Source organism: Taudactylus pleione, unplaced genomic scaffold (genome assembly GCF_031769625.1).
Source record: "Taudactylus pleione unplaced genomic scaffold, aTauple2 ptg000016l, whole genome shotgun sequence".
NCBI classification, from domain to species: domain Eukaryota; kingdom Metazoa; phylum Chordata; class Amphibia; order Anura; family Myobatrachidae; genus Taudactylus; species Taudactylus pleione.
In genome coordinates, this window is record NW_028284418.1 from 2,100,610 (window position 1) to 2,126,924 (window position 26,315).

Sequence of the window (26,315 nt, forward strand, 5' to 3'; positions counted from 1 at the left end):
CAGCGTTCTACTAAGAAATCAAAGCCTTTCTATAAATAACTTTTTGAAATATAAAAAAGGATGTTCTATAAATAGGTAAAAAGGTACTTTAAAACCACATCACCAAATTGGGCAATCGCTGTAATTTATTAAACTGAACTTAGTCTCCAATTTAATAGAATGGGTGTAGTACCTTTTCCAGTGTACCAGTTTTCAAAAATATTAGCAAAAATGTTTTGAAGGAACAGTAACCTCCCTTATTAAAATTCATAATTACTGTGCCCCCTTTGATGATCAATTGAATTAAGGTACAGTAGGGATCCCCGCGTATTGAGGCATAAGGGCACATCTGTATATGTGCATATTAAATGATTGCTTATATTAAGGAACTGACTTAATTAACAATCTATCTACTATTAACAATGTTTTTAATAGGAATGCCTGCAGCCTCTGTACCGCCCACCGGAAAATCTTGCACACTTCGTGCATGGCTTGATGACTTAATGATTGACGTAGAGGACGGTTGTGGCATTGTCCCAGCAAACCTTGACTGAATGACCTGTGTCTTGCATAAAATAAAGCATTGTAAATTGCCTGGAGTTCCAAGAGATTAATGGGGAGCCGGGTTTCCATTGTTTGCAGCCCAGGAAGGTTGTCGATAGTGTGACTGCACCCCAAACCCTTAGGCTGGAGTCCACCGTAAGGATAGTCTACTCTTGAATGATGAGACCCTTGTAAAAGTGAGAAGCGTGAAGGAGGTAGAGAAGACTATGGGGACAATGTTAGAAACTTGGACTTAATTTAATCATGAGCTCCATTCCACCTGGCCAGAGGTTCCAACTGTCAAGCTCGGAAATGGAACTGCAAACACTCCTGCAATGTCAAAGGTGGAGACCATTTTGCAAAGGACTCTCATGCAGAGGTGTACTGACACTCATCGGTACAGGAGGAGAGACAGAACCAAGGTCTGGAGGCAGAAAATCTTGTCCCTAGGGATAGAACCCTCTGGGCCTCAGTGTCCAAAAGGGTCCCCAGGTGTGCCAGTCACTGTGAAGATAAAAGGCTGGATTTGCGTCAATTGAGGAGCCACCCATGGGACTGAAGGACTTGAGACGTTCGGTTCAGGTGTTCCTGCATGACATCTGCTGACTGGGCCACAATGAAATGCTCGTACAGATAAGGCATTATATGGATCCAGCGAAGTTGCATCGCGGCCACCATCACCGACATAACTTTGGGTTGTCAACGGCTTCAAGTTTTCACCAAACAGTAAGGCCCAAAATTGGAAGAAGTGATCCGAGAGGACTGCGAAGCACAGGAAACACTGATGGCCCTCCCAAATCGGAAATAAGAGTCCATCACATCCAGGCAAATTAAAAAAATCCCCGGGTTACAGAGCGTACATAATGGACCAGAGGAACTCCATCTTGAACTTGGAAACTCTGAGAACAACATTCAGTGATTTTAGGTTCAACATAAGACTAAAGGAGCCATCCAGCTTTCCTACGAGGAAGAGGTTAGGGTAAATGCCGTTTTCGCTTTGAAGTAGTGACACAGGGGAACTTACTCCCGAGTCCAGAAGGGACACGATGCAACCTTGCATGGCTATGGCTTTGTAAGGGTAGCGAAGTAGACCTGTGGTGAAAAAAGGTCTAGGAGGAAACTCCAAGAATATCAGAGCATAACCCCTTTTTACAATACATAGCACCCAAGAGTACGATATCGTCCTCCACCACTCCCCGCACAACTGAAGATTGCCAGTCCACCTGGTCCGGAGTCTGCATGCGCAGAGCTGCTGTCTGTGACAAGAGCGTTCTGCAAGCTGAAGCCAGGGATTTGAACAGGCGGCGGGCAAAAGCGCTGTTAAGTAGCAGCTCCGCAGCCAGCCCAGTAGAGGGGGAAAAAAAAGTGAAACAAGAAACTAAAATAATAGAGTGGTAGTCCAGCTGTACGAGCAGGTGAACAAAAAAAAGGTGCCCAGCACCGTTGGGCACTAAAAAAAAACAAAAATGGGGGGGGGGCGGTAAACGTTAGGAAGAGCCCGAACGGTCTCAAAAGTTAACTTTTTAGTGCCCAAACTCCTCCAGAACCAGCTTTACTCCATGGTTTCTCCAGTGTACCCCATGGCTGAAAGATAAATCTGTATATTTTACTAACACAAGAAACATTCTAAAATGACTGTGGTAGAAATAGTGTGATCATAAGTAATCCTCCACTATGCATAAAGCTTCTTAATAGCCTGAATAGTCTATCACAGGAGACATACAGAGAACAGCACCAACCTTCTTGATTGTCTACTGCCTTAAGTTCTGCATTTCTCGCTTCACGCTGCTCCAATTCTGTATCGGCTGGTGCTTGCTCTTTCTTCTCATCTGGAATGGCAGCGACAAGTTAGATGAACAGTCACATAACATTCATGGAAAGCAGACTCAAAATAATTTTAATGATTAGTATATCTGGCTAACTAGGAGAAGGATTATAAAATACATCAGACATGCAAAGGCTGAGGAGAAAGCAACACAAAACTGTTTTAGATATAGGAGTAAAGAAAAAAGGAATAGTAATATTAAAGGCGGAGAGAAACAAAAGTACAGTAGTACTGGTATTTTGAACCAATTACTCACTGAGTTATAAACACACAAAAGGAGTTGCTCTCTTGCTCTGTCCCCAGCCAACCCCTGAACCATAGGATAAACAAAAGGTCAATTTACAGAGGAGAGCGTCCTGACAGTAGATGGAATACATTCAACAGTACCAAAAGAGCTTAAAGGGGTGCTTGGTTACACCTTTACTAAATTATTCAACAAGTCACTAAATAGTGGAAAGGGGGGCTATTAAAAATACATGACAAACAGGAAAGGCTAAAGAACAACATGAATAGATTGGTTTTAACATGAGAGGCATTGTTAGCTCTATAAAACGAAATAATAGATTTGAGTTGTGTACAGCAATTGTTTAGGAGCTCAAACATGATATGATGGCTAGTCAAAATTGTCATACTGACCAACCAATCCAGCCAGAAACTTGCTAGGCCAGAGGTCCACAAACTCTGCCATTCCAGTCCACGTTTTAAGGATATCCATGCTTGAGCACAGGTGAATTAATTAGTACCTGTCAATTTGATTTAACCATCTGGACTCAAGCATAGCTATCCTTAAAACCTGGACTGTGATGGCGGGGTTTGGGAACCTCCGTGCTAGGCACATGCCAAAGCTCAGGACACCAGAGAAGGAATATGCACTACATGTATATAATTGCTACTATATACTAGTACTTTCAGATTTATTAACAGCAACCTAACCTTTTCTTAATAGCAACATTATAGGAGAACACCAACAATCTTAGTACATTTTCTACAAATACCATATCTAAAATGTCCCCAAAATAAATCTGCAGAATAAAAGGAGTTCAATGTCCAGGGCTCTCACTGTTTATTACATACATGCCCCATCTACTGCTATACAGCAATGGTTCATATTACAGCTACACCCATCAAATTATTGCTCTGGATAAAAGAGGCATAAGCAGACCTTAGCTACAAAACTCTTCAGCAGGAGAAACCACTGAAGTGTTGCAGAGGAGGTTTCTCATAACTGTAGGGGCTTACTGGTAGAAAATGTGTCTGGGCATATTCCTTCTATAAATGCATTTTCAAATTGAAATAAAAAAGTGAATTTGGTCAAACCAAACACTGGATATGTAGGTTTCCTTTAATGTGTGTGCTTTTTATTAAGCTCCTTACCTTCCTTGAGCTGCTTTTCCAGGACTTTCTCAGCCAGGGCTAGATCGAAGTCTCCTGCTACAACTTTTGCATTCTCCTTAACATCCATAGCAGCATCCCCGGCCTTCCCGTTAGCCTGCAGATCTTTGTTTGGAGGCTGGGCATCCTGCTCTTCTTTCACTTGGACTCTCTCTGGCTCCTTGTTGGGTAACCCTTCCTCCTGGGGAGGTTGCTGAGGTGCTGCTTGTTCATGCTCTTCTTTCTGAACAGGAACCAGCTCTTTTTCTTCAAGTTTAACATCCACTTTTTCCTCCTGTTTCTCACCCCTTTGAGCACCATCAAGTTGAGATTCTGGGAGCTGCTTCTCCTCATATGCCTCGTTGTCCTTCCGTATGTCTACAACTACTTCATCCCGTGGAACTGGAGGTTCATGTCTGTGAGCCTCCCCAACCGGAATTGCAATGCCTGTTAGACAAATAAAAGGGTCACTTAATATGCTGTAAAGTAAAACACAAAATCAATTTCTATATTTTTTTTTCATAAGCAAATCCTAGCTTAATAATGTTATTATTACGCTTTCGGTCTATAGAAAAGTTGTATTTATTAACAGTTATTTATATCTTAATCTGCTAAAGTCAATCCCATCCAACGGTTCCTACTGCTAGGGAGAAGGGACAGACCCTAGCCTAGCCGGTGAGAACGATGATGCGCCGAGCATGGTATAAGTATGGGGATGGGACAAAGTGGGGGCAGGACAACTAAGTGTGACAGGGCAGTAGACAGAGGAAGGCAGGACTGTCCTGGGACCCCTCTTTTCTGCCCTGGCACATTGTCCTCTATAAATCACCACCCCACTCCACAACCAGGAAGCATCACTTCCCTGTCACTGTTTTTCCCCTTCCTCAACAGTCTCCCTGGGAGCCCTTCCCTCTGCCCTGTCACCTTTCCTGATCTCCTTGAAGAAGTTCAAAAGGGTCAAAACGCGTCGAGAGCTTCTCCTCCATTTACAATTCATACATGGACGGAGACAATTCCTTTTTTGAAGTAAATGGACTCTCTGAACATTGTCTAACACCTAATTTGGCGCTAGTTTATGGCTAAGCGTTTACTTCTTTTAAGATATTTATTGTATTTTATGTGTCTGGTTCTGTTTAATAAATGTACCCCACTTTTTATCTACAATGTGTAGAATTCTGACTTTTTACTTAACCTATCAAAAAGGGGTTTATTTGCATTGGGTGAGAAGCACCTTAGACCAGACCAAACTAGCCTGAGCCAGTGTCACCTTTTTTTTATTTCTATTTATGTCGTATTTAATTCACAAAGAATTGATCGGAGTCATAGAACACACACGGCAACCTTTGAGACCACAACTTGGAATATTACAGCATTTCACTGCTTTACACCAAGAGTCTATTTGGTACCCATATATTTTGTCACAATTTGAGTTAGTCTCAACTGCACTTGGATAACTACACTATTAGGCGCTCCTTTTGCTCTCTCACTCCAGATTTTCCACAGCTGATTTGCTAAACCAGCCCTCAGAAGAAAGAGCTCCCACCCATAAAACTTAATGAGGATGTATATTTCTTGTGCTGAAGATAGCGCCAATATCCTGGACTAATGCTTTTCTCTAATATCATCAAATGAGGTCATCTGCATAGAGACCATAGTATTTTGTGAAATATTGTTCATATATCAAATAGTGTGACTGATTATCGTACATCTATAATATACCAAATGTAGAATTCCTTTCATACCTAATTAGTCACAAAGATCCATAATTATTCAGAAGAATGTATATTTCTAACAGCAACATTTACCAATATATTATTGTAACAATTCCAAGTAGATACTCATGGAGAATGTTGCCTAAAGTCATCTCTTATAAAAACTTCCACTGTAGACACATAAATGCAAGGTATAGCCGACCTGCCTTACCATGACTTTGGCATGCCCTTACAGCAAATCTGTGGCAGGGCATGTTGGCATGTGTAGTTCCACAGAAGTTGGAGTGCCACAGGTTACATGACAATTGGGCACATCAGACAATGACAGCATCCCGGTTTGCGCATGTGCAGTGATCTTCCCTCAGTAGGACACTATCTTGTACATTTGTCCACTATGAATAATGGTCAGTATTATTATTTTATCTATGTAGACATTTTGTTTGTCAACAGCAGTTATTTTTATATTGTCCACATTTTGATTGTGTCTACATTTTAACTGTCGACCTCATGTCCATGTCAACCTTTAGGTAGACTACCTTTTAACCATGTTGACATTAGGTCAAATTACATTTTGGTGTCAACCTTATTGATCGCGTAGGTTTATATCGTCGATATTTTGACTACATCCAGTTTATTACAATAGTAGCAACATAATCAACCGTAGTGTACAAAAGACATACCAAAGTAAAATTATCCCTGTAGAAGTGTCATGGCATGGTCACGTGCCAGTAGGTGTGGATAAGACATAAGGTCGGTGTTGCTGAGGACCTGAGACACGCAGCAAAGATGGCCAACACTGCATAACATTTTGGAACGCTTTGTTTCCTGTTCATAAATGTGAATATTTGTAATAACCTCTAGAATGTGAAAGGAACAGGGTGGGCGGAATTACCCCCTGCTAAGTTGTATGCTGTAATGGAATGTAAGCCCTATTTTGTATATACCATCTTAAACATCGTGGTGTGTGTATCTGTACTTCTGAAACGTCTTGTATACTGTAATGTTAGCACCTTCAGCTAAGGAACTGGCATTTTGTAGACAATTTGCAGGGAACAATCATCATTTTGCTTCAAGATGTGTGCATCTGCTTTTATCCTGTGACTAACCGAAAAACGCATAACAATATTCTGTTATCCAGATGTCTTGAGGTTGAGCCTAGTGTATCCAAGCTCAAGCCCTCTGTCTGCTCCCAAATGCAATACTGGTCCATACTAACTACCCAGCGTAGAATTAGCCCAACATCAACCAGAGCTGTTGCAGCTTCCAGGTGCCAGTGGTAGGAGCCTGGGACAAGCGATTCCAAATGCTGGTGTAGGAACATGGTATTGTCAGCAAGTTAACTGCCAACAAAGCAGTGGAAGGAGACTGTAACAGACCTTTACTGATAGCAAGAGGTAATCCCTATACACTAATGGAGGGTACACATGGTTAGACTATCAGATAACGACAATAATCGTTATCTGATCATCCTGCATGTGTTGGATGATCGTTATCGAGCATCCAACACATGCATTAACCCCCTGACTATAATGACCCGCGATTAACGACTGCAGGTCCCTATGGTAAACAGGCTAACCTGGTCGATATCGACCAGGTTGGCCTGCATGCACGGGCAACAGTCGATGGTAGTCATCGACCACTCGTGCCAGCGCATCGACCATCGTTTGGTCGTTTGCAGGGGCCAGAAACTGTACGATTTTAACGATAACAATATTATCATTATCGTTAAAATCATGCAGTTTATCTGACCGTGTGTACGAGCCATACAGTGGTGTGGTGAAGTAAGCCAATACAGGTTGCTCAAGGAAGAGTGACCTTCTACGCAAATGTGACTACTTGGCAGAGTAAGGTCGTCATGTCACAGTGGGCCTTTGTATGTCTCATCTACAATAACTAAAGACAGTTGTTCCTGCACTCAGGTTTTAAGTCAGGACCATCTTGCTTCAAATTTGCTAGAGAAGATGAGTTTCACAAAACTTTCGTCATTACAAACTCAAAAAGGACAGAGTTCTAAGCCTTCTATCCCACTTCCCACGTCTAGTCCAGGATACCTTGGTCAGGCCGGTCCAGCTGTACTTCCTCTTGCTTCCTTTTTACTTCCTCCTTTTGTGGAACATCAATTGGGCCTTTAATCTGGGGCGGTTCTTGTTCTACCTTCTTTGGAGGTAGCTTAGGTTTGTCCCGGTCATCAGCTGGTTCTTCCATGATGGGTTTCTGGACTGGGGACACAGGACAAGTCATCAAATAAAGATGATATACATGTGAAATTACAAGCAAAAAATATGGTAGTTGCTCAATCAGCTTAATGATATACTACAGGCGCTTGTAAAGGGCGGGGTTTACACTGAACACAGAAAAAAGGAATTTGCCCCCCGGCACACTGCAGCTAAATCAAAAATACTTGAATCCTACATGATAATAGAAATTCAGAGGTATTGGTTACATACATTTGCAAATATATGAATAAGCGCTGGGCCGACGTCAAGGCTCCTCTATACCAGTGTCCCTAACATTAAGGGGTTCACGTCCGAGAAGCAAGGCACCCCAAAAAATTCCAGCCAAGGACCATCCCCAGGGCATCACACGAAAAGGTGAAAAAAAAGAGATAGTGAAGTGTAAAAGGATAGATGTGTAAAGATAAATCAATAAGTGTTAATGAAATGTAAAATAATTAAAATGACAAATAATATACAAACGAATAGAGAAGTGAAAAAATATTCTATGTGAATTAAGTGGTGATGCCTTGAGAAAGGTCCAGCCAGAACAACCCCGGGGGCCCCACCCCCAAACGCTCACCCCAAAATAATTATTGCTACATAATAGTCCAAAGTAAATCCACCAAAGGAAATTTCGAACAGCTATGTAGTTCTAGAGATACCCAGCAATTAACAGAGGGAGAACTAAACCAGTCTTGGAGAGGAACTAATAAACAAGCTTCTTGATAACAAACTAAATCTGGTAGACCTAAACCTCCACGTTCCCTAGAGAGAATAATTCGAAACGAGCTAGTTTTGGAGGGCGATTCTTCCAAAGATAACGAGACAAAAAAAGAAAAACATTTATCCAAATATTTACTAGGAAAAAGAAAAAGGGATAGTACGAAACAAATGCAATAGTTTCGGTAATAAAGACATTTTAAAAGCAGCCAAGCGTCCAAGCCAAGAAATCTCATACGAAAACCAAGATTTAGTAAAGTTGGACAGGCAATCAATTAGGGTGGGCATATTAACATCAGAAACCGATGCAGAGGAGGGTGGGATATATATACCAAGGTAGTAAATAGAGGAGGTACGGCAATTGTACTGAAAGGTAGAACGGAGAGAAGAAATATCGGAAGTTGTAAGATTAATAGGCAAAGCATCAGTCTTAGATGTATTAAGTTTATAGTAGGAAGCAGCACTATATGCTTCCAAAACCGAGTGGAGATGCGGCAACGAATGGAAGGGATCTGTAACAAAAAGAAGGACGTCGTCTGCGAATAGACAAAGTTTATGTGACTTAACCCAACCTTAACTCCAGGAAACGCAGCATCTGTTCTTAATTTAGCAGCAAGTGCTTCAATAGGTAAAAGAAATATCGATGGGGAAAGGGGGCAACCTTGTTGCATACCATTAATTATAATGTGTCCGAACCCATTGCTAAAGACCCTAGCCGAAGGAAAGCTATATAGAGCTAAAATAGACGCGAGAATGCGATCCTTAAAGCCAAATTTAGAAAGGACAGCCTGCATATATAGCCAACTAAGGTGGTCAAATGCATTCTCAGCATCAAGGGAGAGTAAAAGCAGTCCAGTTTTGGAAGAGTTAACAATCTAGGAGATTAAATACTCTGCTGGTGTTATCTGAGGCTTGTCTGCAGGACACAAACCCTACTTGGTCAGGGTGAATGAGAGAAGGAAGGAGAGGAAAGACTATTCGCAATCAATTTCGCATATAATTTCACATCTCCGTTTAGGAAAGCAATAGGGCTGTAATTTTGGCAAAAGGCAGGATCTTTTCCTGGTTTAGGCAGGAACACAACCAGGGCTTCTAATATTTATGTGGAAAAAGAAGCAATAACAGACACATCATTAAACAATGATGTCAATATAGGGGCTAAATAGTCCGAAAAAGTCAAATAAAAGTCATTAATAAATCTGTCAGGGCAGGGGGCTTTACCACGCGGGAGCGAGCGGATAACCGCCTCCACCTCTAAAAAGGAGACCATGGGGCATTTAATTCCAATAGCTGATCAGCCGTCAAAGAGGGAATACCAATACCAATGTCCGACAGAAAAGAAGCAATAGTAGAAGACGAATGTTGAGGGGTAGAAGTATCAGAGGACAAATTATATAATTGAGAGTAATAATTGGCAAACAAATTAGCAATAGCTGATGGATTACCTATTTTAGTACCTGTAGAGAAAAAAACCATTAATTCTATGTCGAGCATGTAGAGTTCGAAGTTTACGAGCTAAGAGTCTCCCAGCACGGCTACCCATCAAGTAGAACTTTTGGCGTAAATGACTTAATGCAGCTTGAAAACGCGCCATAAGTAATTTCTGAAGGTGGCGTCTAACAGCGGATAATTCTTTACGCAATTCTCTAGAAGGGTGCGACTTATTATGGGTCTCCAGAGTCTGTAAGAAGGTGGGGAGAGTCTCCAGGGACGAGGGGGAAAATGTTGACAGGACAAATTCCATCTCCATAATAGTGGGGCATGGTCAGACCATGTAAGGGGTAAAATGTCCAGTGACTGCGAATATTGTAAAGTCCATTTGTCTGTGAAAAATAAATCAATACGGGAATAAGAATTGTGGACAGGAGAAAAATAAGTATATAATCGTCCTGAGGGATTATATATTCTCCAAACATCATACAACTAACAAAGTACAAAATGCAAGATGGGGATCAGAAGACGAAGAGTTGGAAAGCGGACGTGATATATCTACTCTAGGGTCTAAAACCAAATTGAAATCCCCCAACATTAACGAGCCTCGTTTAATTTTTTGAATGGCTAAACACAGTTTTCTAAGAAATGGAACCTGGTTGGAATTAGGGACATAAACAGAGACAAATGTCACCCATTTATCATCTAATTGGCCCACCAAGATAAGATACTGTCCACTTTTATCTGACACAGAGGAATGTAAAACAAAAAAACGGATTTAACAAATAAAATGGCGACGCCATTACGTTTAAAGGGGCCATTAGCAAAATGGGATATCTATGATCTTTAAGGGCAGGAGGGGTTTTTTTGCATTGAAATGTGTTTCCTGGAGGGCTACTTTATCTGTTTTCTGCTTATAAAATGTGGACGGTGCAAGTCTACGCTTATTGGGAAAGTTTCTTCCTATAACATTTATAGAAAAGATGCGAACCATCACACTGGATAAAAAATTAACAAAAGTTCTAGGAAACAGAAACAAATATGACAAATAATTGTTGAATCACATTGTACATGTGCACAAAAAATCCCTTATGGTATAGGAAAGGGCTGAAAAAACAAGGGAAAAAAACCCCCAAATGACCCGGTATATTGGGTCAACATAGTTACTGCAAGGGAAAAGAAAAAGCAGTAACAACAAAGTGCGGGGGTAGGCCTCAACGCCACCACCCATGTCCTAAAAACAGAAAAGTAAAATTACACAACCAAATAACAAAATCATCACATAGTATAGAAAATATCAAAAGAGACATTAATATAAAAAATTGTAGCATTAATGTAACAGTGTTTAAATAACTCACAAAACCCAAAAAGGTATATCCCGTATTCTGGATATAGGTCAGTCCTGGAATAAAGCAGAGTTCAGTTAGGCCAAACTAGCAGAGACCAGCTAAATTAAATACAAGAAAAAATTGTAAAGAGTCTATCCAAAAGGAAATAAGCAGTACTGAGGAATACGAAAATTTGAAGATCCAGTAGTAGACACAGGAATTTCAGGTGAAAGACCATTCAGGTTGGGATGGAGATGGTTTCTGAGGACCACTTGGTAGTTCAACCGAAATGTCCCACTCCGAGAGAAGTTTGGCACCGGCCTCTAAATCGGAAATCACGTAGGATGATCCATGCTAGGTGATTATTAATTTAACCGGAAAATCCAATCTGTATTGGTTCTCATGGGAACACAAAGCAGAGGTAAATAGGGGCCAGAGACCTGCGCCTGGAGATAGTTGCAACTGAGAAATCTGGAAAGAACTGTAAGCCGCCCAAAACATCAGAGTCCTACGGATCTAGCTGCTTGGAGAATACGTTCTTTTATCAGGAAAAAATTAACCCGTAGGAGAGTATCTCTAGGTAGAGATCCGGAAACTGACCGAGGTCTAGGGAGACGGTGTTAACCTATTTGTGTATTATTATAAGCATCATTGGGGGGGGGGGTCCAAAGGGTTCTAAAATAAATCCCCACATTTTTAGCCAAAAATAGGGATTTTGCATTTTTTTTTCCTCCTGGTCTGGGATGGAGAAAACTTTTCTCCATTTTTTTTTTCTCCATTTTCGCCTGTTTGCCGTTTTCACCTGTTTTTTTGGGGAAAAATTAAATTTTTTGTTGGCGAAAAATGGACATTTGCTAATGACGAAAAAAACGTCAGTTTTTACTGCGAATTGAATAAGGCCCAATGTTTGAAGGGATAGCCTGGAGCGCGCCCAGACGCGGGGCAGGTAGGAAAACCTCACGGAAGTCACGGAGGAGAGGAGCTCCACTAAGGATATGCAGTCGGGAAACCGGCTGCCTTAATACCGACAACCGGCTTCCCGGTTGCTTTATCCCGGCGTGGGGTAAATGACCGACATCTATATCTTCGATCGGGATGCCGGGCGCCGCAAGCGGACTGCCGCGGGGTGGGGGGGGGGGGAGGGTTAGGTGTAAGACACCTGGGGGGGACTTAGGGTTAGGCACCCGCGGGGGGAGGTTAGGGTTAGGCACCCCTAAGGAGGGTTAGGGTTAGGTTAGTTTATACTTACCTTAGGGACGATCGGGATTTCCAGCGCTGTCGGGCTCTGCTGATCTGTCGGGCCGCCGCTACCAGGAATCGAACTGCCGGTCATGCGGCAACCAGGATTCCATACAGATTCCCCACTAAGATGTGTCCTCCATGTTAGGTTGCAGGCCACGCCCCACATAATCTTCACTTTTTAAAACTGAACTTGAAAAGTGTAAAGAATAAAGTATATGTTTTGTTCATTATTCTTATGTATCATATAGTATAGTAGTTAAAAGAATCGCCTATTTGTTGGCTATTCTCACCAGCTGTTTCATGATCAGTAAGCCAGTCCAAAGACATCACAGAATACCGATAGCTAAACAAAGTAATATTATGCGATTATCTATGCAGAGATGGACACAAGAATAGAAAGATAAAAAAAAATTCACCAAAGTTACTTAAAAGTGTACCAGTTGAATATATTCTACCGAGGCCTCCATTTTAAGAGCTGGACCAATATACATGACGAAGCACCTCACCTTATGAATGCAGGGACATCACTGATCATGAATTGGGAATGTAACTTACTAATTCAAAATGAATGTCAATTTTATTACAGTGACAATTCATTAAACCTTTTACCATTTTGAGAATTGAACAAAATTTGTATGAGAGCCACCACCAGCCTGTGTGTGTGGTCATTTTCTGTCTGCACTAACAGGTCTCAGTGATGCCAGAAGTTATCTTACCACTAGACTGCCAAATTAGACAGTGCCTGTTGCATGGCTCACTGGCCAGTCAACACAATGGCCAAGAAGGCTGGTCTTCCAAGCTCCGCAACTGGTAGGACCATTTAGAATAAGTATTTTCATGTATTACATCTCACCCACTTATAATTTCCAATTTATAACCTCCGGTAGCTTACCACCAGTTATAAAAGCATGTCTCCTCACAAAAATATATTCATTCAAATAGAGGTAAACTTCTTTATAACATTATTCTATGTGTGATCATTTTGGCCTGTTTTAAGGAGGCATTATAAAAAAGGAGCCAAGTATAAAAGAGAACAATACGAATAAAGTATACATACAAGGTTATACACACCACAGATGTATAAATAACTCATTACCATGAGATGAATTGCTATTGGGTCAGTGCTAGTAAACAGGACACAAGTCATTTTCCCTTGTGGTCACCTTGCATTGGACTATTTGAGGATATCCAGGTAGCAGTTTGACCCCAGTTTCCTCACTCTCTTCAGTACAATATCAGGAAGCAGCTGGAAAACCCAGATCACAAACACTGCTCCTAAACCAGACAAATCCTCAATACCCCAAACATAGATTCTCTGTCCTTGTATGAACAGCTTGAATAATAATTACTATTATATAGAGGTCTAATCTCACCATGCAGGACAACATATTATAGATTAGCCATGAACAGGCTTGCAAACATAAATGGGGAAAGAGTCTCTGATTATTTATAGATCAAGCACAAACAATGAAATTATGTCTGATCTACACAGTAATTGTCTGAACATACATTAAAAGGATTTTTGAGTATGTAAAAAATAAATTGCATAATTGTCAGCTAAGCCTAATTTCAATGGACAACATACGCTTACTGCCATATTATGATATTTTTTTTTTTATGAACATAGGGCCTGATTCAGACGCTGTCGCAAGCGCTGAGCGCTCGCAACCGGGTCGATGGTGGCCCACAGCGCATGCGCACGACGGAGCCGGCGCTGGGTCTCACACCAAAGGGGGCGAGCTGTCAATGTTGAGTGACAGCTCGCCCCCTTTGGTGGGCGGGCCGGGGGGGTACTCTTGCCGTTTGGGGGAGGCCCCACTGTCATCACGAGTGATGTCAGTGGAGAGCTTCCGGCTCTGTTAGAACCGAAAACTCTCTGGGGCTTGCGATGAACGAGACCCTACCAAAAGGGTCTTGTCGCAAGCCCGATGGTCACGATGGTATTGACCATCGCGAGCATCATCCTGGCCGCTCGCTATAGCTGTCGGTGGTCACCCACAGCTATGCGAGCGGCCAGGAGGCCACACAAAGAAAAAAAAAACGCCCTGATTCAGAGCGAGCGCTGAATCAGGGCCATAGTTCCACTTCTCTTGTGCTCTAGGCTTTAGTGCATTTCTCAATATTTCTTATTATTCAATAATTCCTATACAGTGACATGAATATCAAATACAACAAAATGATGGTCATATCCAGGGATCAAATCTTATAGTACCCTAGCTGCTAAATGTCCCTATATTTATATGCTGAATTCAGATGACATTGAAGATGCACCCTAAGCAGGCAAAAAGACCAGGATGGGTGTTAATTACAGTAGGTTTCCGGCTGCTTTAAAAACAAAAACAGCTATATTTTAGCTACATAACTTGCTAAAAATCGTACTTTCACTGTACAAAGCAGGGCTGGACACTTGCATATAAGTGGGGACCTCTGCAAAAGCCCTTTAGCGCTGCTGGTCTCTCATTGCAGCAGGAAAAGATATACGGCACAGCGGGTCTCAGCTATGAGCGAGTGCTAGGACTATGCTACACACAGGCAAATAGTACAAAGTTCCTTTCCAAAATCCCTGCGCCCCTGCTAAATGAGCAAAATCAGAAGTATTATTGGAAAGTGTTTTCTTTAGTCAAATTAACTGTTAAAGTAAAATAAACCCTAAAGAAAATAATTAGTATCAACAATTAATGTCTTATACGTTAAAGTCATATACTCTTGGCACCATACACAGACCGTAAGAACATGGATTTGTAGCATCACCTGATATTTTGGGAATGTTTTGTTTCAGCTCAGTCTCGCCATCTTGTAACCCCTCTTTTACCAGCAAATCCGACTTCACTTGTGCTGATGTTTCTTCTGGAACTATCACGGTGGTGTAGGTACTGATCACGAGAATCACTAAGCCAACTCCCAAAATAAACTGCACATACATATAAGAGGATCACAGGTCAGTAGAAGCCATAATTGCCATTTATAATAAATATTTGTATTAAAACTCAGCACAATAGAACTGCAGTTATATTTGCAGCTTCTAATCGTACAATGTTCCCATGACATTGGCTAGTTTACACTAGTTTTGGTCAATACTGTAAAAACTTTAAATGTTTTTGTCAGTGTGTACGCCAGTTTGCAGTGTGCAGGGCTAGGCTCATCCTATATACGAGATTCACAAACTCCGCCATTCCAGTCCACGTTTTAAGGATATTCATGCTTGAGCACAGATGACTTAATTAGTACCTCAGTCAATTTAATTTAACCATCTGGGCTTAAGCATAGCTACTGTATGTATCATTAAAATCTGGATTGTAATGGGGGACTTTGGGTACCTCTGGTATATAAAGTCAGAGATTTAGAACCTTTAAATAAGTCAACTGAGGGACATTTGAAAGATCAACAAACTGAATTGTTAATAAGTACCTTAAAATGTACTCTTATCTGCTGCATACTTTGTTCATACAACTGCTAAAATGAATAAATTGCTATATTAATATATATATATATATACATACATACACACACACAGTATATGAAAAATATATATATATACACAACTTAAAAATGTCTTGCAGATGTGTCTTCATACAATAGTTGTTCAACAGACCCTTTAGACGCACCAGTTCCCGAGCTACTTAGCAGTGGCTAACTTGCATAAATAAAACAACTCACTCTTTGATAAGCCTCCCCAAACAGGAGCGAAACGTGTCAGTACTACAGGACTTTTCTACATTTATCTGGTGCTATATTGCGGACATTTCTAAAAAGATCCCGGCCAGGCAACTGCAGACACACTAAGAATCTGACTCCGCAGACCGCGGTACTGTTGACAGCATTTAAACAAAGCTGTGGTGCAAGGCTGGAGACTGGAGTTGGACACTGCCGCACGCTCTAGAAAGCCGGGTAACAGTGTGTGCGGCTGTTCGGTCAGTACAGAACAAAGTGCTCTGTGCTCAACAGCGGCTGAACTGGGCAAAAGCCGGGACTGTCCATTTACTCATTGTTGCTGTTCCAACATCGTGGACTGTGTGATTTCTAATATTTGTCCCAGGAGCACTTTCCTATATTTATATTGAAATAAGGAGATAATCTGTCTGTGGAAGTACCTTTTACTATTAAAGCTGGATAAAGTCGGATATATAAAAAGGATTGTTCTACTACATTTTTTCTGTCTGGACAACTACTTTTTAAAGGTTTTTCTATATGTTCCCTGGTGGAATACCAATAGATAAGTTTGCAGTATAATGTTTTTGAATGGCATCAATTTATTAATGTGATATCATTAATATTCAAATATTTTATTATAGGTTTTTGATATATATGATATAACTAGATTAAATAGATAAAACATTTTGGAACAATTTTATATCTAACTTGTGTCTTGGAATTCTCAGTTTCTGCCATAATAGATTAGGCTTATTAAAGAGCGCAGTACCACTTTATTGTATAAATAAAACAACTGAAAGCAACAAAACTGCTTTGCTAGACTGCACAGATTAATTTGATGTGTGACATTTGTACATGTGGGTGAATGAGTCTGACTCTGTATACGAAGTGCTACAAACAATGACGCGGCCGTGGCGTTTTCTCACTCCATGTTCCGTTGTGCTTCATCTGCAACTTTGTACATGTTTGAATCCTGTGTGGTTAAATTTGCAGCCCAGCCAAATACTTTGAGTGGTGTTTTGCGGTGTATGAACTGCGAATAAGATGCAAGATTATACCTCCCAGAGCAGCTCAGTCACGCCGGGTGGAGTATCAAGGTGTATGAGAACGCATCTCTAGCTGTAACAATGGTCATACACCCAAATAGTTAGACTATGTTCAGACTGAGCATATGTATTGGGATAGCAAAATGGCTACTGACAGACATTTCTATTCATGGTTCTTATGTGTGTATCAGACATGAAGTGGTGTATCAGGCATGAAATGGTACAGGAATGTGGAAAGCAGACAAGCCATAAATCCTTTAGGCGTTGTCTACTGCGATGTACGCTTGCGTTAAGTTTTAGAAGTCCTTATCAGTAGTTAACCAATAAAGTAGTTTGAAGTAGGTTTATGCCCAATTTAGTAAGAGTTAAATGGGTATGCAAGTAGGATACTATATAAACGAAGAACAAAGGAGATTCCAGTGGCCTGCCCTATGCCTGGACCAGAGACTGCAGCTGGTGGCCAGGATATTGTTCGTTCCAGCTCTATTCTGAGAGGAGGCTCCTGGATCGTGTAACCATCTTATATTCCAAAGCTAAGTAACTATTATTCTTCCATATCTTGTTATCTGTTGTAATAAATTATATCTTTTTTCAAGATACTGATTTGTGTGGCTTAATTAACCTTCTGTATCCAAGAACCTTATCTCGTTCCACCGGGAACAGCATACCAGTGAGACACCATTGGCAGCATCAGAAAATGGCCCCATACACAGTAATGTAAGGTCAATGTCTGACTTTAATTTACAGGAAGCTGCATATAACAGATTCTGGTCACATGATGACCTGAAACAGATCACCATGTTATACTCCATTTCACTAATCATTCTATGGTGCAAACATTTGTAGATTTCTAGGTGTATCATTTCTTGACTGTTCAGTGTTTCAAACCTATTCATTAATTAATTACATTTAGGTAACTGTTCTTATTCTGTGACAGATCAGATTAATATTTTAAATAGGAAGCAATGTTCCTCTCATCCTTAACTAAACAAGGTCTCAAACAGCACCACTTATCCTCTTCAGCCTTGTACTATCAAGGGTTAAAGCAAATGTGCCACCAACATACAGCTTTTTTTTACATTTACTGTGTATTACAGCTAAATACTTTTTCATACTAAGATTTAAACATGCCAGTATAAAGTCAGTCATTTTCTAACCAGCTATGAATATTCCCGTGCATTAATAAGAGTCAAGAGCTGGCAAGGGCATATTGTTTCTGCTCCTGAGAAATTTCCTGTCACATCATCAAGTTGCCAGCTCTTACTACATTAGTTATGAATGATCACTTGATCCGTGTCACACGAACTTTTGCCTATATCAGTGGCTAAGGGGTCTATTTACTAAGCAGTGCTAGGAGACAGAGTCAAAAGTGATAAGGTGCCAGCCAATCAGCTCCCAACTGTCATCTCACAGGGTGTGTTTGAAAAATGACAGTTGAGAGCTGATTGGCTGGCACCTTATCACTTTTCACTCTGTCTCCTAACACTGCTTAGTAAATAGACCCCTAAGTGAGGGTGGAGCACATAGTGCACTCTTCACAATATTGGTATGTGTTCTATTGCTCTTCTACTCCGGTTTTACTATTAAAGTTAGATTTTTCAAAACTGCATGAGGTATACTTTAACAATCTCTGAACTCAATAGCTTGTCATTTGGGACAAGTTTCTGTCTTCCCTAAATCCCTGTGTGATGGCTTAATATGGCCAGAGCTCTGTGAGTGACCTGACCTACATTTAACACTCTGTGCCATTTCTCTTTCCCCTGTGTTACTGCAAGTTCTGCAGTCTTTGCGCAGCCGCAAATGGGATGTGTGTGAAGGGAAATTAAGGTCACTATCACAAAGACACTTTCAGCTCAATAAGCTTGTGCCCGTCAGGGGAGTCTCAAAACTTTCACCTCATAAGCAAGTTTTCTTTATTTCATAATGGGGGTTAGGTTGGAAGCAGAGTGAAATATCAGACCTGCAAAATTAGCAGGTACTTTATGGTTATTTTCACAAAATGTTTCTTGTAATTACTACATTTACCAAATTAAACATATACTAGAAAACTATCTAATAAAAAGGGTCTGTTACACTAAAGTATGCAAACACCAAATAGGTTTGTATTATGTAAGGTATCATGGTGTTATTTAGTAGCTTAAAATATAATAGGGCAGTACAGACTGTGCAATGGTTAGCATTACTGCCTCATAGCACTGAGGTTGTGGGTTCTATTCCCACTACGGCCCTAACTGTGTGGAGTTTGCATATGCTGCGTGCGTTTCCGCCAGGTACTCCGGTTTCCTCCCAAGAATATACCGGTAGGATAATTGGCCCCCAACAAAAATTAACCCTAGTGTAAGTATTTGGTAAGGGAATACAGATTGTAAGCTCCAATGGGGCAGGGACTGATGTGAATGGACAAAACATTCTCTTTAAAGCGCTGCGGAATATGTGCCTTATGCACAGTAATAAATAAATAATATTATTGTCAGCACAGGTCAATTTAACCTGAATGTACCTGCTGCTAGACATGTTTATAATTTAAGGGTTGAGTGGCACGATCACCAATTTGGGGGTCATAAGTGGATAGGGAAACCAGATTGGCTCCAGCCTTTAGTCCAGATCACTAGGATGCAGCATTGCAGCCTGTTCGTGTAGTCAGAAGATCACTGCTGCACACAATGAGACCACATATTCTGCCATGTCCACAGAGGTGTGTATGCTAAAAAAATAACCTCAAAATCATTAGGGCAATGGCCTGAAATTGTAGCATGTGTGATCTCTTACAATGCAGGTTACACTGCACCTGTCTGTAGCGACGTAAAGGGGAGACACAGCACATTTTTGTAGGCATGGAAAATGTTCTCTGTGTAACAAAAAAAAAAAATAGATAAGATGTTTTCTACTAAATAATAATAATTAATTTCCATTTCGGAGTAACTTCCTGTTTGCTTCACTTTCATCAGACAATTCTATGAAAAATAGCCCTGGTCCTATTGATGAACTGGAAGAGGTAAGTGTAATAGCCTGCGACCTGCAGACATCTGCAAGCTCCCGGCAAGTATGCCCAATGTTATAAAAGTGCAATAATTTGAAAGGCAAAACTTGGGCAGACTCGCCAGAAACTCACCGTTGCCTGCATTGCGCAGGCTATTACATTTATCCCCAAGTAGTTTCTTTTTCTACTCTTTAAAACTATTTAAAGAATAACTTAAACACACCTTTCCCCATATAATGTTACAAACTGAAAGTTACTGGATACTTGTGAGATTAACAGAAATTATTTTATCTCCTCAGTACGAGGGAAACAGAAATGTAAGGTAAAGTGATCACCAAGAAGAATTCTCAGACAGCCTCATGGGACAGTAGACTTAGTACTAAATGGCAAACTACAAAACCTGTCCAATCAGGTTACTCTCAGCTGACAATCTTCTGCAGAAATCAGAGATTAGCAGGCTGCAAACTGGTAACAGTGGGTGTCTCAGTCAGGAGGTAAAATGTACACAGTATAAAAATAAAACCCAAAAAGCGGTTTAACCCTTAGCTGTGTTTTACATCCAGAAGCTTTACTAGTTTGACCATTTGCCATGTTACAAAACCTTAAAAATGTCCCTCTTCCATCTACATTGCTTTAGACAAAGATCCAGGTGTCAGTTCCTTCAACAGTCACCCACCGACCATTTTGTCAGATGGAATGGAGTACAACTGAGGATTAATTGGGCGTTCACAGGTTCTCATCTTTTCACAGCCCAGATAATTTGCCCTTTTCAACTTCCGCTTGCCTGCATGGACTCTTACTTCCCTCCTCTTCACTCAGCCTCTTAACAGAGCCAGTCAAGGCTTAGTGCTTCCTGCATGCTGTAATTAACTACTCGTTGGCAGAATTATAAGGCGTTGGCAGCCCGGCTGTAACATCTGGACTGCACAGATCCTGGGGAGCTCAGCTAGTGTGCAGGACATAGCTCTATGGTGTATCACACTGCTCCTCAATACCTTGTTCCTATACTGAAAGTACTAATGTTCCATCTACGATCTAATGCGAATGCATAAAGGTCACAAAGAAATGAACAGAGAAAGTTTTTCTATTTTGATTAAACGATAGGTAATGGTTGCACAGTAGAGCACAGACCTGTGATGACACACCCTTGTTGTGTATCTTTTTGTAGATGAGAGCAGGGCAAATGAAGCATATCAGACTCCCCATGGTTGCCCCGGTCACGCCAAGGATGGTCTCCACTGAAAATCATAATACACATCTGGGGTTAAAATGGAAATAAGACAAAATCTCACAGTACACACATCGCATGTAGCCAATGCTTCTGTTAAAGGGGGGAGAATAAGGAATTAATTTATAGCTAAAGTAATTGCATGACCATCTAGGTTTTCTATACATTTGTAGAAACAATGCTCAATCTAAATCCTCTAAAGGCAAGTTATTAGCGATGTAGAAATAGTGCCAGCATTAGTTCGTATTCAGATTATTCGCACTGCCAGGCATTGGCGGTTTTCTAAAACCCTGACCTGGTAACAAGTGTTTCTAGCAGATATAGAAGTCAGCGCCCCCCCACTCTGCCACTGTAGCTTTTATATGCCATCATGGTGATGACTAGGGTTGTCAGATCATCCATTTAATAAGGGGCACATGCGAATTACACAGGTCATGTGGCTGATTAAACCCAGGTGAAATGGAGACTAAGTCAGCCAGCCACAGAAACTGTGTAATTCATATGTGTCCCTTAATAAAGGGATGAGGTGGCAACTCTAGTGATAACTGAGCTACTTGGATTGGAAGTGCAGGCCAATATCTCAGCTCATGATTTGCACCTCAGAGTAATGGTGCACGCTATTTGCAAAATGTTAAGGTGCGTACACACGGTACGATTAAAAAGCACAATATGAATGATATCAATCATATCGTTATCGTAAATTTTTCGGTGCCTCCAACCCACCAACAACCTGCGATGCGCGGGCACTTATGGACGATAAAGACATCGTCCATCGACCTTGCAAGCAGGCCAACCTGGTCGATATCGATCAGGATACTATAGGGACCCGTTGGCCGTCATTGGTTGGTTGGTGGCGTACTGGATAATCGATATCGAACATCCAGCACACCCGCGAGATCGTTCAAGATCATCCTGTGTGTATGCATCATTACAGAGTTCTTGCATCATGTATGCCACATCACAGGCTCTGAAATGACATGCCCCAATTTCTTGAAATTTCATAGACTGCTGAACCAGCACCAGCTAAGCAAGAACAGGGAGCTATAAAAAGAAATAAAAATATGAAACACCCCAGAAGGATTTCAAAAATCATAGTTAACCCTATAAGTAGCAGTTAAGTATATTGTAATAAAGAAAAAGGATACAGGCACAACACAAGGAGAGGGAAATGCACGGTTTCAAAATGTGCAAATATGTATGATGTGTATGTAGTACAAAGACAAAAATATATACAGTTGACAAGCATACTACACAACCTTAACTAAAATGAATACATGTAAAACATACTGCCATTTCAGTTATAACCAGGGTCAATGTAATATGTAAGGCAATATGTAGACAATCAATTGTGTACAACGAAGTATAATATGATACAATATATGTTGACTAAGAGGAGGTTGAAAGTACTTCTAGCAATATTGTATTATTAAATGTTAAAAAAAAGTTCTCTGAGGATTTTAAAATTATGGGTCTTTAATCAAGCTAGTAATTATGCCCTTTTAAATGTGATTAAAAGTTAGGCCTTAGAGGTTCATATTCTTCCAGCAAGACAGCAGGGGTCTGACCCAGCAAGCATGCATATATTTTTCATCCATCCATGTAATATGGTAATGTGTACATAGAAACAAAAAATATAAAAAGTCTGACTTTTCTTGATTTTGGAGCATACGAACGTACAATTCAAGTGTTAACAAAATGGTCTATTTAAGGACTTCTCGGAAAGTTCTGTCAATTTGCGATCACAAAATTGAATGGCTAGGGGACAAAACTTGCTAATTGTCAGTATTGCACTGAGAACTATTTCCTGACTTCTAATTGGTTTTATACTGACTCTGTCAGTGCCTGACTGATGGAAATATATTCCAGACCCTTGAGGATATAAAAAGCGTGTCAATGTGTAAACTAGGCTGTTGACTCCTTATCACAGCATGGCCTTTATCATGAAAATCTGAATATTTAGATAGTCTATCCTGTACTGCCATAGTATTGCACAGTTTCTATTCATAGTCTTTGCCAAGCATGCAATGTAACTTCGCATAGCTCCTGGGTATTGAGTCAATTCGGGGGAGTTTTTACACAAAAATCATGAAAATGATTTAATCTAACCCTTGTCCACAGTGTTCAATAAAGGGCAAAGTATGAACCATACCATTAGCATAAATACAAAAGTACAAGATGTGTTAAACATTGCTCAGCATTCCCTGGAGAACAGCAACAGTACCTCAAGGCAAGGGGACCTGGGGGAGATTTAGAAAGGGGCGATATGGGGGAGGAGAGGTTTCAGAGCACATTATGTGCACTGATAATGCTTCTCCCCCATGTATTATTGTGGGGCTGGGCGGTAAAAGGAATTATCGGCGCTATTATGTACAAGATAGCGCGCCGATAAGGAGGGCAATATACGAACGTTCAGATGCACTGACCGTTCAGACAGATGCAGCTATCGATATCGACAGCTGCAGCTGTCATTGCCCTACCACCACAGCAGGGACAGCACTGACCTAGCTGCAGCGGCTGCCGGCTCCACGCGGGATCCCGCTATAAACTCATTTACCCCCATGGTTTCTTATGACTGATGCGGTGCTTCCACCATTTGTCTAATTTTGAATTTACAATGGTTACACTGCCAGTGATCACTTTAGAAAATGGGGCTCCTACTTCACTGTTTCTGGGTTCATTAACATATTATGGGGGGTAAGGGCAGTTGGGACAGTGCAGGGGTCGTTAGCAGTTGAGGTAGAGGGATTTAAGGGCAAGCAGCAGTTTCGGTAGAGCTGGGGTAAAGTCAGGGAGAAGTTGGGGTAGAGCTGGGGGTAAAGGGGATTAAGGGCAAGCAATGCTGGGGGTATGGAGGGGGTAAGCCAAGATAGCAGTGCTGGGGAGCAGCGAGGGGGCTAGGGGCAAGCAGTGCTGGGGGGTAGGAAGGGGACAAGGGTAGATAGCAACCAGGGCAGTACTGAGGTAAAAGGAGAGGGGTTGGGGCAGGCAGTACTGGAGGTAGAGAGGGGCCAAGGGTAAATAGCAGCTTGGGCAGTACTGGGGGCAAGGAGGAGGTTAGGTGCAGGCAGTGCTGGGGTAGGGACGGGGTAAGGGTAGATAGTCCCTTCCCCGTCGCCACCACGACTATTAATGTTTGCTAAATGGTAGTACCCCCTTTAACCCCTTCTGGCCACCAGGCGGGTGCCCGCCGCTCTCCACTAAACATCAGCCGCAGGAAGTTACCAACAGCCCCCCTACCCGCCACAGTACCAAGTAGCTACTTGCTAACCAGCAGCACCCCCACCTGCCATAGCACCAAACAGTCACCCGCTCACTCCGGCAGCACCAAATCCTGTCAGTGCATTCACGCCAGAGACATTGTCTTCTGCAGCCTCCTGCCCACTGTAGTATGCCAGGTGCCATCTTCACACCGGGTCAGGTAGCCACACTATGTCCCTGTAGTGCCAATGCAGCCACTGCATGCAAGGACTGGCATCAAAGAGGTCAGTCCTGGTTCCACCTCCACTTTTTATAGCCTGCAGCGGGACCAGGATACATCAGTCACTTTATTGGCAGCATATAGTGCATATTTGCGATCACTGTACTGCTCTCTAATAACATATAAAGGGCCTTATATAGAGTTGGACAAAATACATGCAACTGAGTGTAAGCTGAATGGCGCACGTATGTTGTGATTTCTGCAATACTACATTAAATGCGTATAATGCTTCATGAGGATTGGCATTTTAATGTGGAATACTAAAATATTTTTTTTTCTTTAAAAACCAGGTTATGACAAGCTGGGCTGGTGATACAAATTGGGAAATCCAGAGAATGAAGTCACCCTGTCATAATTTCACACAGACCCAATTTGTAAACTGAATTCCCCAAGGATATTGGGCCCATATTTTCCTCTAGCAAATAGTGTACTAAAAGTAACAGGGTTCCTCCCAAAGTGTCTGCTGGTGGGGGAAGGAGTAATATGTGGTTAAATTAGATAAAACTGCTATTTTTTCTCCCTGTGGCACCTGCAGTCCCAACAAGTCCTGGCAAGTATAATGCCAATACCTGTAGTGCACCAGGAAACAAAATTAGGAATTAACTACATTGTATCAATGTACTAGTTCAATAAACACTGAACCACACAAGTTGTTTATCTGCCAATAACCAATCAGAGTGGCTTTCTCACACTGACTAATCAAAGTGAAGCCTCTCTGTTTGGTTATTATGTTTTTATTGCTATTTTGCAGCATTTATTTTGATCCCAGCAGACCGTGGATTCCAGGGCATGTTGAAACTTGTAGTACTACAAACACCAGCATGTCCATGAAAGTTTTTGACTGCTCATAGGGAATTCAGCTCCGTGCCGAAGGGCCGTATGACACCAGTCCAGCCTGTCAAGGTCAGGTGCTGGCAGCAGCTTTTTTTGGGAGGTCCCCATGCGGTTCATCCCTCATAAACCCTAGGATGCCGCGGCGCACACTTTGGGAACCACTGGCCTAGGGTAATCGGACAAGCTAAAAAAAAAAAAAAAAAAAAAAAAAAAAATACAGGCGCCCTCATCTAAGAAAAAAAATAATCAACCTGTAAGTAATGTTTAATCTCTCTTACATTCAGCACTTTGACAATGCCCCTACATTTCACTTTTCTCGCATCTCATTCTATGCAAGTCGCAACATGTTACATTGCAGAATCTCCTCTAGAAATAAGTAAGTACCCCATATGCTGGTTGCATATTAAATTACAATTGTGTTTCTCCCATTGTAGCTTAGGAAGTTAAAAATAACTTGTGGAAAATGTAAACGTGTTTAAAACATAAGTACCTTTTCTTTTACATGTGTTTTAAAACATTTTGTACACAAGAAATTACTATGATAAGAGCTATTTTGCACATCAATGACCAGATAGATGTTCATGTGTTAGAGATATGCCCTGTACCCTGGGTATAACAATTTTTTACTAAACCCAGGCGATTTTGTATAAGCGCTGCGGAATATGTGTGATCTATATAAATAACTGGTAATAAATAAATACATTTTTGGAGAGAAAGGAGGCTCTTGACAG

At 41.2% G+C, this 26,315-nt stretch overlaps 1 protein-coding gene across 3 annotated transcripts in view; it reads right to left on the bottom strand.

Moving 5' to 3' along the window:
* SLC38A10 (solute carrier family 38 member 10) overlaps positions 1-26,315 on the bottom strand; it is a 104,488-nt gene that overhangs the window by 16,646 nt on the left and 61,527 nt on the right. For all 3 annotated transcript variants that reach the window (XM_088474360.1, XM_088474351.1, XM_088474369.1), the window contains exons 10-14: positions 21,176-21,282; positions 15,119-15,278; positions 7,482-7,649; positions 3,722-4,165; positions 2,262-2,351 (exon numbers count right to left, since the gene is read on the bottom strand). In XM_088474360.1, coding sequence (XP_088330486.1) covers positions 2,262-2,351; positions 3,722-4,165; positions 7,482-7,649; positions 15,119-15,278; positions 21,176-21,282 — 969 coding nt within the window. The remainder of the gene's footprint in view (positions 1-2,261; positions 2,352-3,721; positions 4,166-7,481; positions 7,650-15,118; positions 15,279-21,175; positions 21,283-26,315) is intronic.